At 41.9% G+C, this 14612-nt stretch overlaps 2 protein-coding genes and 1 long non-coding RNA gene across 6 annotated transcripts in view; 1 reads left to right on the plus strand and 2 right to left on the minus strand.

Moving 5' to 3' along the window:
• The window catches only part of LOC139023919 (uncharacterized), a 37900-nt gene extending 31548 nt beyond the window's left edge, over nucleotides 1-6352 (plus strand). The window contains exon 2 of the long non-coding RNA XR_011475152.1: nucleotides 6295-6352. This is a non-coding gene — a long non-coding RNA (uncharacterized lncRNA). The remainder of the gene's footprint in view (nucleotides 1-6294) is intronic.
• The window catches only part of LOC112068380 (zinc finger protein OZF-like), an 82206-nt gene extending 75788 nt beyond the window's left edge, over nucleotides 1-6418 (minus strand). For 2 of the 3 annotated variants that reach the window (XM_070438121.1, XM_024135515.2), the window contains exon 1: nucleotides 6103-6418. In XM_070438121.1, the coding sequence (XP_070294222.1) occupies nucleotides 6103-6418 (316 nt within the window). The remainder of the gene's footprint in view (nucleotides 1-6102) is intronic. The other variant, XM_024135520.2, reaches the window with a different exon arrangement.
• Nucleotides 6419-6762: 344 nt separating this feature from the next.
• On the minus strand, nucleotides 6763-11363 carry LOC112068382 (zinc finger protein 239-like). Of its 2 annotated transcripts, XM_070438123.1 has the most exons (3): nucleotides 11035-11363; nucleotides 10768-10986; nucleotides 6763-9342 (listed from the first exon to the last, which is right to left on the minus strand). In XM_070438123.1, the coding sequence occupies exons 1-3, from the start codon at nucleotides 11165-11167 to the stop codon at nucleotides 8735-8737; spliced, it is 960 nt and encodes a 319-aa protein (XP_070294224.1). In that variant the 5' UTR covers nucleotides 11168-11363; the 3' UTR covers nucleotides 6763-8734. The 2 variants fall into 2 exon arrangements, with proteins under 2 accessions (XP_070294224.1, XP_070294223.1); XM_070438122.1 differs by having other exon boundaries at nucleotides 6764-9342; nucleotides 10768-11363.
• Between the last annotated feature and the right edge of the window lie 3249 nt (nucleotides 11364-14612).

The raw sequence follows: 14612 nt of genomic DNA on the forward strand, positions 1-14612 counted from the left end.
AAAACATCAGCCAGGAAGCATAGGAACTGAGAGTGGTCTGTGGTCACCACCTGCAGAATCACTCCTTTATTGGGGTGCCTTGCTATTGCCTATAATTTCCACCTTTTGTCTATTCCATTTGCACAAAGCACTGTGAAATTTATTGTCAATCAGTGTTGCTTCCTAAGTGGACAGTTTGATTTCACAGAAGTGTGATTGACTTGGAGTTACATTGTGTTGTTTAAGTGTCCCTTTATTTTTTTGAGCAGTGTAGTTGATTTTATTAAAACACATGGGGGTGTGTATATATAGGTAATAATCCAAGATGGCGTAGCAGTCGGACGTGTGTTGTCTTGTCTTGTCCCGTGTAAATAGTCTTCGTATTTTTCGTATACATTTCGTATATATTTAATTTCACTTTCCATCTAGGAACTGAATAACATTCCTACATTCCGCCTCACCCAATGTGGGTACGGACCTGCTATTTTTATACTTTAGAACCGTAACCCCAATCAGAAGCTAGCCAGATAATAGCTACTAGCTAGTAGTCAGTTAACCACTGCTGCGGTCTTCACCCTTAACTCGGACACAGCCAGCTTCAATACCGGGCCCAATACCTGCCAGTCTGCAAGCGCGATATCAACCCAGAGCATATAGGACTGCTTTTTCTCTACCACATCACCGGATTCCTGAGCAAGCTCTGGACAATTAACACCGTATCATCACAGCTAGCTAGCTGCAACGAGTGGCTACTACTGGCTAACACCTCTGTCCCGAAGCAAGCACCAGTTAGCCTTGAGCTAGCCTCGAGCTAGGCCATCTGCCGGCTAGCCGAAGAGGTCTACCAGCGAATTCTTGGCTACAATACCTCTTTTGCCAATTGGACTGGACCTTTTTTGCCGACACAAAGAGCCTTGCCAACCATCACAACTGGTCTAAATCAGCTACAAGCTAATTTAGCCATTTTTTTTTTGCCGCTGCTAGTAGCTTAACCTTCTGCACAACACCAGCCCTGTTATTAGCCTGGATATTACTTCACACACATTACCAGCATCGGACTGTCTCTCGACACAACGCCGGATTCCCTGCCTAATCCCTGAGCCACTACTTCTGATCCTCACAGCTAGCTTGCAGCTAGCGCAGCTACATTGTAATTATTCGATTTATTGCCTACCTCATGCCTTTTGCACACATTGTATATAGATTCTCTTTTTTTTCTACCATGTTATTGACTTGTTTATTGTTTACTCCATGTGTAACTCTGTGTTGTCTGTTCACACTGCTATGCTTTATCTTGGCCAGGTCGCAGTTGCAAATGAGAACTTGTTCTCAACTAGCCTACCTGGTTAAATAAAGGTGAAATAAAATAAATAAATAAAAAATATATATGGAAAAATACATACAACATTTCAACCAATCAATTGGTAGAATGAACAGACGACTCTTGGTTGACCAAGATTTATTTTAGTTGGGTACAGCACTAGAACATGATTTTGGGGCTCCTGAGTGGCGCAGCGGTCTAAGACACTGCATCTCAGTGCTTGAGGCGTCACTACAGACCCCCCGGTTCGAGTACAGGCTGTGTCACAACCAGATGTGATTGGGAGTTAAATAAAAGGTTACATTTTTTTTAAATAAAATAAAACATAGTTCATTCAGAAAGTTCAGACCTATTCCCCTTTTCCACTTTTTGATATGTTAGAGCTTTATTTTAAAATGGATAAAAAAAAAAAAAGTTGAATCCTCATTCATCTACACACAATAATGAAAAAGTGAAAACAGGTAAAAAACAGAAATAACTTATTTACATAAGTATTCAGATCCTTTGCTATCCTTTGACTCGAAATTGCTTTCAGGTGCATCCTGTTTCCATTAATCATCCTTGAGATGTATCTACAACTTGTTCGGAGTCCACCTGTGGTAAATTAAATTGATTGGACATGATTTGGAAGGCACACACCTGTCTATATAAGGTCCCAAGTTGACAGTGCATGTCAGAGAAAAAACCAAGCAATGAGGTCGAAGGAATTGTCCGTAGAGCTCGGAGAAAGGATTGTGTCGAGGCACAGATCTGGGGAAGGGTACCCAAAGAAATTCTGCAGCATTGAAGGTCCCCAAGAACACAGTGGCCTCCATCATTCTTAAATGGAATACTCTTCGTAGAGCTGGTCACCTGCCCAAACTGAGCGATTGGGGGAGAAGGGCCTTGGTCAGGGAGGTGTCGTGTCTTTACTATCATTAACTGAAGACTTAGTTTTATCAAAGATTCTCTGTAATTATTATTACGCGATTAAACTGATTAATCATGTAACTGTAATTAACTAAGAAGTCGGGGCACCAAGGAAAATATTCAGATTAAATGTATAATTTTCCTAATATAACTTTTCAGATCTTTTGATATCTGATCAATTTTACTTTACCTCACATTAGTCTCATTCCAAACGTCGTAAATTGTTGGCTATCTGCACGAACCCAGTCTTCACTATGAGTCATCCATACATCAATTGTCTTAAATCATTTATTTACCAACTAAGTAATTCACAGAAATGCACACACAAAGTAAATATGGTTACAAGAAATGATAGGGGAATGTGCCCTAGTGGGCTAAAACGGCATAGCGGCTTGTTAGACAAAAGGGGAGTGAGGGTCAGATGAGAAGTCACTACAGAGTTAATAATTATAACAATTGAAATGCTAATCCTTTGCACATGAATGCTCACTCATTCGGGAACAATTGCAATCAATATATATATTTACGCTCAGTGTGTCATCGGGATCTCTGCTGAAAATGTTGTTTCTGTTGGTGAGTTTCTGTCCTCTCTCGCTCTCTCTGTCGTGGTTAGAGTGGATTGTTCAGAGTGACATTCATTCATGTCGTTATGGATAGGTGTTTCGGCGGTTGTCGTTCTTCGCGTTCAATGATACCAAATTCCTAGCTGCAGACTAGTAATTAATATCAAAGACTTGTTCTTATTCTGTCGGTATCAATAGCCTAAGAGTTTAACCACGTGGGGTGGTTAAAGATTCAGCAGTCTGGTCTCAAACCTTGGCCCTCTCGTTATCGAGGTAAGCTGGTCTGCAACCTTTGTCCTCTCGTGATTGAGAGAAACATGGTCTGGTGATAGAAAACCAGAGTGGGGTTTTATTCGGAAGGGCAGAAAAGGACCTGTCCCAGGATGCCCGACCCTAACTGGGCTCATGGGCGGTCATCTGATTTAGTTAAACTCAAAAGGGAATTGGAGTTTCCTTCATTAAACAGTCCAAAATCACATTACACAATTTTATAAACAGTATCATCCTCACTCATTCATATTATACAACAATTAGATGTAAACCTCATATCTGAGGCTATTATATAAACAGCGTTATGGTAATGTGGCCGCACCGTCTCTCATGAGTTTTACAAACTTGTACCAAACGGACCAGTTCGTAGCTGGATTCTTCACCGATCTTTTATACCTTCTCCGGAACATAAACGTTGTTCGGACCTCAAGTTCTGTGAGGTGGAAGAAATTCCTTTGTTCTCTATGAAACTTCACTCTGTCTCTATACTGTGTGGCTATGAGGCAGGATCTTCCCTAGGAATTTACGACCTCTGTGACCACAGCAGCCTGGTTGTAGGAGGCAGAGAGAGGGGGGTGGGACTTGCTGTACCCAAAGAGGGCAATGTCATGACAGAGGTGACCAAAAACCTGATGGTCACTCTGACAGAGCTCCAAAGTTCCTCTGTGGAGATGGGAGAACCTTCCAGAAGGACAACCGTCTCTGCAGCACCACCAATCAGACCTTTATGGTAGCGTGGCCAGACAGAAACCACTCCTCAGTAAAAGGCACATGACAGCCTGCTTGGCGTTTGACAAAATGCACCTAAAGGACTCTCAGACCATGAGAAACAAGATTCTCTGGTCTGATGAAACCAAGATTGAACTCTTTGGCCTGAATGCCAAGCTTCACATTTGGAGGAAACCTGGCACTATCCCTACGGTGAAGCATGGTGGTGGCAGCATCATGCTGTGGGGATGTTTTTCAGCAGCAGGGACTGGGAGACTAGTTAGGATCGAGGGAAAAATTAACGGAGCAAAGTGCAGAGAGATCCTTGATGAAAGACCTGCTCCAGAGCGCTCAGGACCTCAGACTGGGGGCAAAGGTTCACTGTCCAACAGGACAACGACCCTAAGCACACAACCAAGACAACACAGGAGTGGCTTCGGTAGAAGTCTCTGAATGTCCTTGAGTGACATAGCCAGAGCCCGGACTTGAGCCCGATCTAACATATCTGGAGAGACCTGAAAATAGCTGTGCAGTGATGTTCCCCATCCAACCTGACAGAGCTAGAGAGGACCTGCAGAGAAGGATGGGAGAAACTCCCCAAATGCAGGTGTGCCAAATAAATTAGCTAAATAAAAGGGGGGAGGAGAAAGAATTTAATCAATTTTAGAATAAGGCTTTAACGTAACAAAATGTGGAAAAAGTCAAGGGGTCTGAATACTTTCCGAATGCACTGTATACAGCAACACCTCCCCCATGGGCATTCCTGTCTTTTCTGTAGATGTTATATCCCTGTATTGCTACTGCTGTATCAAAATAATTATCTCAGTGAGTTTCAGAGATGAACAGTACAGTGCATTCCAAATTCAGTAGGCAGGCAAGTAAGCAAAAGCGTTTTCAAAGATAATCTGTACATGAAGGTGGGGGCGTAGTGACTATGCATAGGTAATAAACAACCAGCGAGTAGCAGCAGTGCACAAAAGGGAGGGGAATGGAGGGGTCAATGTAAATTGTCCGGTGGTGATTTTATGAATTGTTCAGCAGTCTTATGGCTTGGGGGTAGAAGCTGTTGAGGAGGCTTTGGGTCCTAGACTTGGCACTCCGGTACCGCCTGCCGTGCGGTAGCAGAGAAAACAGTCTATAACTTGGGTGACTGGAGTCTCTGACAATTTTGTGGGCTTTCCTCTGACACCGCCCATTATCTAGTTCCTGGATGGCAGGAAGCTTGGCCACAGTGATGTACTGGGCCATTCGCACTACCCTCTGTAGCGCCTTAGGGTCAGATGCCGAGCAGTTGCCATACCAGGCGGTGATGCAACCGGTCAGGATGCTCTCGATGGTGCAGCTGTATTACCTTTTGAGGATCTGGGGACCCATGCCAAATCTTTTCAGTCTCCTGAGGAGGAATAGGTTTTGTCGTGCCCTCTTCATGACTGTCTTGGTATATACCCACGTGGGTGATTGAAAGATGAACTGAGGTCCACACTCCAATCCAGTTGATGGTGGTAATGCACCTTAAAGTTGGTTGCCAACCGCCATATAAAGTCCAAAGAACAAAAAGAAGCCTGAAGGAAGGAGAAATGACGAGAAACAAATTTTGTTAACCTTTTGGGGTGTTGCGACTGGTTACCTATTTTGATGTGATATGAAAGTATTGTGTGAAATTATTTTGATGTGATATGAAAGTACAGCGATTTATGTTTCTAGAAACGTTTCGCAATTTTGAATCGTTTCATATTTAGATGGAATATTTGACTATTTCAGCTGCCAGAGCCAGTCTACCTCTGAAAATAACATACAGTCCTTGGACCTTGAGGAGTAACGGGGGCAGCAATCAGCAGTAGAAACAATAACAAAGCATACTCCCTGCCCGTTTCGGTAAAAAGCTGAGGGATGGGGCTGGATAAATGCAACCATCCATGATATCAACATTATAGTTTTAACCATGTTTTGAGGATATACAGTGTTTGTTTATATTTACTGACAAAACTTGGAGTAAAAAATAAGCTTATATTTTGGGTTCTGATGGGGTACGACAGTTGAACTAAGCCCATGAGGCATTTATAAGTGAATTCTTCAAGAAACAGATGGGTATAAGTCCCAAAATGGATGTAACAACTGATGATTGCCCCTTTAAGACTACATATTGGGCTAATCGAATAAGAGATATTGAGGACTACAGTATTTCCGACATTGTCATTGGATGCATTTGATCAATTGTTAACMTTTTGTTGATGGTCCACTCTTGATGTTCTACACGTTACAGTGTAGCTTCAGCCATTCCTACAGAACAACATTAAAGTGTAGAACCCCTTTACTGCATATTGGTTCAACGACTGCAGAGACGGTACTTACTGGTGTTAAACAGATCTCCAACATCCTCTTCTTCCTCCAATGTGACAGTCATCTCCCCCTCTTCCTCTTTCACTCCAAAAACAGCATCCTCCTCTTTCTCTTCCTTTACTGTAACATCCTCCTCTTTCACTCTGAACGCGTCTTCCTCTTCTTTCACTGAAACGTCTTTCTCTTCTTCTTTCACGGTAACAGCCTCACCCTCTACTTGTTTTTGTATTGTAACAGCCTCCTCTTCCTCCTCCTCTTTCACGAGAGTTTCTTTCTCCGTCCAGCAGGCCTCTTCTTTAGCAGGAGGAGAGTAGCTTAGTGAACTCATGGTCGGGGATAATAGCTAGCTAGCATTAGCGACTAGCTTAGTCCTAAACTAACTTAGCAAACCAGCTAGCTGACAAACAACGTAAATGTATAATTAAATGGGCCAACAAGTACATACGACAGAAGTGTGTTTAATACACAGCGACTAATATACACCAAAACAGTGTAAAGAGCGTGAATGTTGAAGCTATGTTTGCTAGAAAGCTACCGAGGTGTCTGACTAGCTGTTGTTGAAGGAGCGTCCCGTCCACTAGATTATACGTCAGACTGGCAGCATCGCCAGTCTGACGAACCTCTGCTGACTGGAGTGGGCAACGCAGTTGAGGAACCAAAAGTAAATTTTTTATTTATTTCATAAAAGTTTAATATTATAATAAGTCGCTTAAAGAGAAACATGTGTTGTTTAATGAGTGATAATTTAAAACAAACGTTTACACCCACTACATATTTTAATTGAACCATACTTCTAACATGGATTATTTTGACCCCAGAGGCATATCTTTTATCATTGCCAAAATGTGGTTTATTCAATTCTATTAAATGTTTCATGACTTTGTCAATCAACTTGTTGTTAGTAAATCTAAATCATGGTTTAGTGTTTCTGTATCAAAATTGACTTTTAACAAATTAAAATCCTTTGGAGTCATTTTTACCCCAGCCAACAGCACCTTTGATAAATAGGACGTTTATTTCAAATCAAATCACATTTTATTGGTCATACACATGTTTAGCAGATATTATTGCGTGTGTATTGAAATGCTTGTGTTTCTAGCTCCGACGGTGCAGTAATATCTAACAAGTAATATCTAACAATTTCACAACATATACCAAATACACACAAATCTAAGTATTTGAATCTAGGTTTCTCTGTATACATGATCCATCCCACCAGAGGGTGGAGGGGCACCTGTATCAGTGGCTTTGACCAGATAGACACCTGCAGACACACAGTATAGTGCCTCCCATATACTCTCCTAAGATTGGACTTTTCTATATCACATATCACATGACAGTGTATAAACTTTGATTTGATTTGATCGTGTACAAAACTGCAGTAGAAAAGTAAAGTATTCAGACCCCTTCACATTTTCCACATTTTGTTATGTTACAGCCTTATTCTAAAATATAATAACTTTTCCCCCTCATCAATCTACACACAATACCCCATAATGACATCACAATACCCCATAATGACAAAGTAAAAACAGGTTTTTAGAGAGTTTTGCAAATGTATTTACTTAGGTATTCAGACCTTTTGCTATGCGACTTAAAATGGAGCTCAGATGCATCCTGATTCCATTGATCATCCTTGAGATGTTTCTACAACTTGATTGGCGTCCACTTGTGGTAAATTCAATTGATTGGAAATTATTTGGAAAGCCACACACCTGTCTATATAAGGTCCCACAGTCATAGCAAAAACCAAGCCCTGAGGTCCCAAAGAATTGTCCGTAGAGCTCGGAGACAGGATTGTGTCGAGGCACAGATCTGGGGAAAGGTACCAAAACATGTCTGCAGCATTGAAGGTCCCCAAGAACAAAGTTGTCTCCATCATTCTTAAATGGAAGAAGTTTGGAACCACCAAGACTCTTCCTAGAGTTGGCCGCCCAGCCAAACAGAGCAATCGGGGGAGAAGGGCATTGGTCAGGGAGGTGACCAAGAATATGATGTTCACTCTGACAGAGCTCCAGATTTCCTCTGTGGAGACGAGAGAACCTTCCAGAAGGACAACCATCTCTGCAGCACTCCATCAATCAGGTCTTTATGTAGCAATGATTAAATTGTCAAAATGTATTTCAATGGACAATTCAGTGAACTGTTCTGTGAAAGGTGTCGGCTAGAGATGACATGCAGGAGCTTGCAGGGATTTGTAGTCTTGCATGTCGTCTACTTTGATGCTAATTAGCATTTTCGAATCCGAGAGTAAAGAGACACAAATATATTGATAAAAGTATTTGTATTTATTATGGATCCCCATTAGTTCCTGTCAAGGCAGCAGCTACTCTTCCTGGGGTTTCTTATGGATCCCCATTAGTTCCTGCAAAGGCAGCAGATACTCTTCCTGGGGTTTATTATGGATCCCCATTAGTTCCTGCCAAGGCAGCAGCTACTCTTCCTGGGGTCCAGCAAAAATAAAGGCAGTTTTATCTTAAAAACATTACAATGTCATCTTGTTTGTACATGACATTGTAGATTTTAGCGGTATACAGAATGTATTTTGGATGTTTTCAGTGGGTTTTTAACCCTTTCAGACAATGGATTAATCGCAATTAAAGTTCTCATGTCTGACAGCCCAAACAAAAACACAAATTCTCAGTCAAAAACACAAGTCAGAACACAGCCTCTCTATTCTCTCATGTGTTTTCAGGTCCTCTGACTGGGAAAATGTCTTTCCACAATGAGAGCAGTGGTATGTCTTCTCCTCCTGTGTATTTGTATGTATTCWTTCATGCTCTTTCAGGTACCTTAKCCGGGTAAATCTCTTTCSACAGTGGGAGCAGTGGTGCATCTTTTTTCCTGTGTGTGTCCTCTCATGCTGGTTCAGGTTTCCTAACTGGGCAAAATGCTTTCCACAATGGGAACATTGGTAAGGCTTTTCTCCTGTGTGTATTCTCTCATGCTCCTTCAGGCTCCCTAACTGGGTACAACTCTTTCCACAATGGGAACATTGGAAAGGCTTTTCTCCTGTGTGTGTCCTCTCATGCCTTTCCACGCTCCCTAACCACCGAAAACTATTTCCGCACAAGGAGCAGTGGTAAGGCTTCTCTTCTGTGTGTATTCTCTTGTGTGTTTTCAGGCTCCCTAACTGAGTAAAACTCTTTCCACACTGGGAGCATTGATGTCGTCCTGCTGGTTTGGATGTCTCAAGGTCTGGTTCCCCTGAACGACTCTTCCTGCTGTCAGAAGGAGAGTCTGGTCTCTCTCCTGTCAAAGACAAACAGATTATTTAATTAAACAGAGACCTGAATGAAACGTTTAATCTAGACTAGATCCCTCAATCACCTGAAGTCAGTTTTTACAAGTATTAATAAACTGACTTCAAAATGCAGGTCTCTGTGTGGTTCTTAGGATGTCCAGGCAGGTGATTCACTTCTAACCGAAGTCTTGCATGTGTTTACATGGTTTTACACATCTGCCAAGTCATCGAAAAATCAAATTTCAGCACCAGTGTATTATATATATTTTTTCTCACCAATTTTCTGATATCCAATTGCAACTCCTCTACGGACTCGGGGGAGAGGCGAAGGTCGAGAGCCATGCGTCCTCCGAAACACGACCCTGCCAAGCCGCACTGCACTTCCTGACACACTGATGAAACACGACCCTGCCAAGCCGCACTGCACTTCCTGACACACTACTGAAACACGACCCTGCCAAGCCGCACTGCACTTCCTGACACACTACTGAAACACGACCCTGCCAAAGCCGCACTGCACTTCCTGACACACTACTGAAACACGACCCTGCCAAGCCGCACTACACTTCTTGACACACTGCTGAAACACGACCCTGCCAAGCCGCACTGCACTTCCTGACACACTACTGAAACACGACCCTGCCAAGCCGCACTACACTTCTTGACACACTCGCTTAACCCGGAAGCCAGCCACCAATGTGTCGGAGGAAACACCGTCCAGCTGGCGACCGAAGTCAGCGTGCATGGGCCTAGCCACAAGGAGTCGCTAGAGCACGATGGGACAAGGACATCCCAGCCGGCCAAACACTCCCCTAACCTAGACTATGCAGGGCCAATTGTGCGCCGCCCTATGGGACTCCCGATCACAGCCGGTTGTGATACAGCCTGGATTAGAACCAGGGACTGTAGTGACGCCTCTTGCACTGTGATGCAGTGCCTTTGACCGCTGGCCACTTGGGAGGCTCTGCTTAAATATTTATATTCCGGAGTCTGACATCGTTCTAATATTTATTCATTTCTTTCTTGTTATTTTGGGGATTTGTGTGTGTATTGATTTGTATTGGTAGGTATTACTGCACTGTTGGAGCTAGAAACGTAAGCATTTCGCTGCACCTCTGATTACATCTGTAAAATGTGTAAGCAACCACAAACATTTGATGACAAGTCTGATTTATTAGGGAAGTTTTTAGGCTGTGGAGACCACTATAATAATATATATTGTGGACTACAGTATTTAACTAAAATAATATATTCAATGCATGATTAATCCATTTTATTGGTGAGCCGCTCTTTGATGGTATACACACGATACAGTGTAGCTTCATCAATTCCTACATTATAAACAGCATGATAAAGAGTAGGGCGTACAGTTTAAACCTGCATCAGTTCAACAACTGCAGACCGTTTGTGCCCGTTTCCAAGATAGTACTTACTGTTGTTAATAAGATCCCTAGTCGCCTCCTCCTCCGATGTGACAGTTATCTTCTCCTGTGCCTCCGCTTCTTCTTTTACTGTAACATCTTCCTCCTCCTCTTTTACTGTAACATCTTCCTCCTCTTTCCCTCTGAAAACTGCATCCCCCTCTTTCTCTGCCTCCTCTTCTTTTACTGTAACATCCTCCTCCTCTTTCACTCTGAACGAATCTTCCTCTTCTCTCACTGAAACGTCTTTCTCTTCTTCTTTCACTGTAACAGCCTCACCCTCTACATCTTTTTTTACTGTGACATCCTCCTCTTCCTCCTCTTTCACAACAATGTTCAGCCCCAGAACTTCTTTCTCTGTCCAGCAGACCTCATCTTCTTCAGCAAGAGGGGAGTAGCTTAGTGACCTCATGGTCGGGTATGTTAGCGGTCCAGCTAGCTACTAGCAAGGTAAATAAGGAATTAAAGGGGGTAACTAGCTAAACGGCATAAGCCGACAGAAGTGTATTTAAAACATAGTGGCTAATATACACCGAAAGAGTATAAACAGCTTGAATCTTTCAGCTATGTTGGCTACCGAGGTGGATGACTCGCTGTTGTTGTTGAAGTGTTTCGTCCACTAGATTATACGTCACACTAGCGGCGTCGCATGAAAGACCGCACATCGCCATCTGCTGACAGGCGTGCTGACGCAGTTGAGGGAAAAGTTATGTTTTCCAAACAAATGGTTTTAAATGTTTCATTATTAAATAATAACATCACATTGAGACTATCAAATAGATGCACGTGTTGATTAGTGAAGGTTTTAATCAGTGAGAATCAAACTTTACATCAACTTGACTTCTGCATTTTTAAGGAAACATCATGTAGATGTATATAATGAACAGACTAGGTCTATACTGCTCCTACATGGTGTAACAATACATGATGTAGATGTATATAATGAACAGACTAGATCTATACTGCTCCTACATGGTGTAACAATACATGATGTAGATGTATATAATGAACAGACTAGGTCTATACTGCTCCTACATGGTGTAACAATACATGATGTAGATGTATATCATGAACAGACTAGGTCTATACTGCTCCTACATGGTGTAACAATACATCATGTAGATGTATATAATGAACAGACTAAGTCTATACTGCTCCTACATGGTGTAACAATACATCATGTAGATGTATATCATGAACAGACTAGGTCTACACTGCTCCTACATGGTGTAACAATACATCATCAAATCAAATCAAATTGTATTTGTCACATACACATGGTTAGCAGATGTTAATGCAAGTGTAGTGAAATGCTTGTGCTTCTAGTTCCGACAATGCAGTAATAACCAACGAGTAATCTAACCTAACAATTCCACAACTACTACCTTATACACACAAGTGTAAAGGGATAAAAAATATGTACATAAAGATATATGAATGAGTGATGGTACAGAACATAGGCAAGATGCAGTAGATGGTATAGAGTACAGTATATACATATGAGATGAGTAATGTAGGGTATATAAACATAAAGTGGCATAGTTTATCGTTTACACGTGGCTAGTGATCACATATAGTATTCAAAGAAGATGGCGCTGCAGTAGCTGATACCGAGTACAGTATCTACATATACATATGAGATGAGTAATGTAAGGGTATGTAAACATTTATTAAGTGCATTGTTGAAAGTGGCTAGTGATCACATTTTACATACATTTCCATAAATTCCATTATTAAAGTGGCTGGAATTGAGTCAGTATGTTGGCAGCAGCCACTAAATGTTAGTGGTGGTGTTTAACAGTCTGATGGCCTTGAGATAGAAGCTATTTTTTTTGATGCACCTGTACTGACCTGCCTTCTGGATGTTAGCGGGGTGAACAGGCAGTGGCTCGGGTGGTTGTTGTCCTGATGATCTTTATGGCCTTCCTGTGACCATCGGGTGGTGTAGGTGTCCTGGAGGGCAGGTAGTGTTGCCCCCGGTGATGCGTTGTGCAGACTCACTACCCTCTGGAGAGCCTTACGGTTTGTGGGCGGAGCAGTTGCCGTACAGGCGGTGAAACAGCCCGACAGGATGCTCCGTTGTGCATCTGTAGAAGTTTGTGAGTGCTTTGGTGACAAGCCCGAATTTCTTCAGCCTCCTGAGGTTGAAGAGGCGCTGCTGGCTTTCAGCTGTCTGTGTGGGTGGACCAATTCAGTTTGTCCGTGATGTGTACGCCGAGGAACTTAAAACTTACTACCCTCTCCACTACTGTCCCGTCGATGTGGATAGGGGGGTGCTCCCTCTGCTGTTTCCTGAAGTCCACAATCATCTCCTTTGTTTTGTTGACGTTGAGTGTGAGGTTATTTTCCTGACACCACACTCCGAGGGCCCTCACCTCCTCCCTGTAGGCCGTCTCGTCGTTGTAGATGTATTGCTGGCTTTCTTGTTTTCAAAGGTTTGGGGTCACTTAGAAATGTCCTTGTTTTTGAAAGAAAAGCAAATATTTTGTAAACAGTGTGCTGGCTTTCTTGTTCTTTAACAAAGCTTTTGTAAACAGTGTTTTATCACGTAGCAATTCAACCATGAAGGCCTGATTCACACAGTCTCTGAACAGTTGATGTTGAGATGTGTCTGTTAGTTGAACTCTGTGAAGCATTTATTTGGGCTGCAATCTGAGGTGCAGTTAACTCTAATGAACATATCTTCTGCAGCAGAGGTAATTTTGGGTCTTCCTTTCCTGTTGCAATCCTCATGAGAGCCACCCATACCTTGTCACAACACAACTGATTGGCTCAAACGCATTAAGAAGGAAAGAAATTCCACAAATGAACATTTAACAAGGCACACCTGTTAATTTAAATTAATTCCAGGTGACTACCTCATGAAGCTGGTTGAGAGAAAGCAAAGCTGTCATCAAGGCAAAGGGTGACTGCTTTGAAGAATCTCAAATATAAAATATATTTTGATTTGTTTTACCTTTTTTTGGTTACTACATGATTCCATATGTGTTATTTCATCGTTTTGATGTCTTTACTATTATTCTACAATGTAGAAAATAGTACAAATAAAGAAAAACCCTTGAATGAGTAGGTGTGTCCAAACGTTTGACTGGTACTGGATGTAAATGTGATATTTCAGTTGTTGTTTTTGTTACATTTGAAATATTTATAAAAACCTGTTTTTTCTTTGTCATTATTGTCACACCCTGGCCTTAGTTATCTTTGTTTTCTTTATTATTTTAGTTAGGTCAGGGTGTGACATGGGGAATGTTTGTGTTTTGTCTCGTTTCGGGTGGTTATATGGAAAAGGGGGTGTAGGGTTTAGTGTATGGGTTTGTGTTGAGTGAATGTTTCTAGGTATGTCTATGGTTGAGTGAATGTTTCTAGGTATGTCTATGGTTGCCTGAGTGGTTCTCAATCAGAGACAGATGTCTTTCATTTGTCTCTGATTGGGAGCCATATTTTAGGCAGCCATAGGCATCATGTTTTTGTTGGGTCATTGTCTAGGTCTGTGTCTGTGTCTAGGTTGCATGTTTGCATTTTGTTCGGTTATAGCTTCACGGRCGTCTATTTGTTGTTTTGCTTCGTTCGTTCATCTCCTAAATAAAGAGAAGATGTATTTTTTACACGCTGCGCCTTGGTCCTCTCTGTCTCCCTTGGACAATCGTGACAATTATGGGGTATTGTGATGTCATTATGGGGTATTGTGATGTCATTATGCGGTATTGTGATGTCATTATGGGGTATTGTGTGTAGATTGATGAGGGGAAAAATCAATTTAATTAATTTTAGGAAAAAGGCTGTAACGTAACAAAATGTGTAAAAAGTGAAGGGGTCTGCATACTTTCTGAATGCACTGTATATATAGGGACAGTACT

The sequence above is a fragment of the Salvelinus sp. IW2-2015 genome, unplaced genomic scaffold (genome assembly GCF_002910315.2).
Source record: "Salvelinus sp. IW2-2015 unplaced genomic scaffold, ASM291031v2 Un_scaffold467, whole genome shotgun sequence".
In the NCBI taxonomy this organism is placed as follows: Eukaryota; Metazoa; Chordata; class Actinopteri; order Salmoniformes; family Salmonidae; genus Salvelinus; species Salvelinus sp. IW2-2015.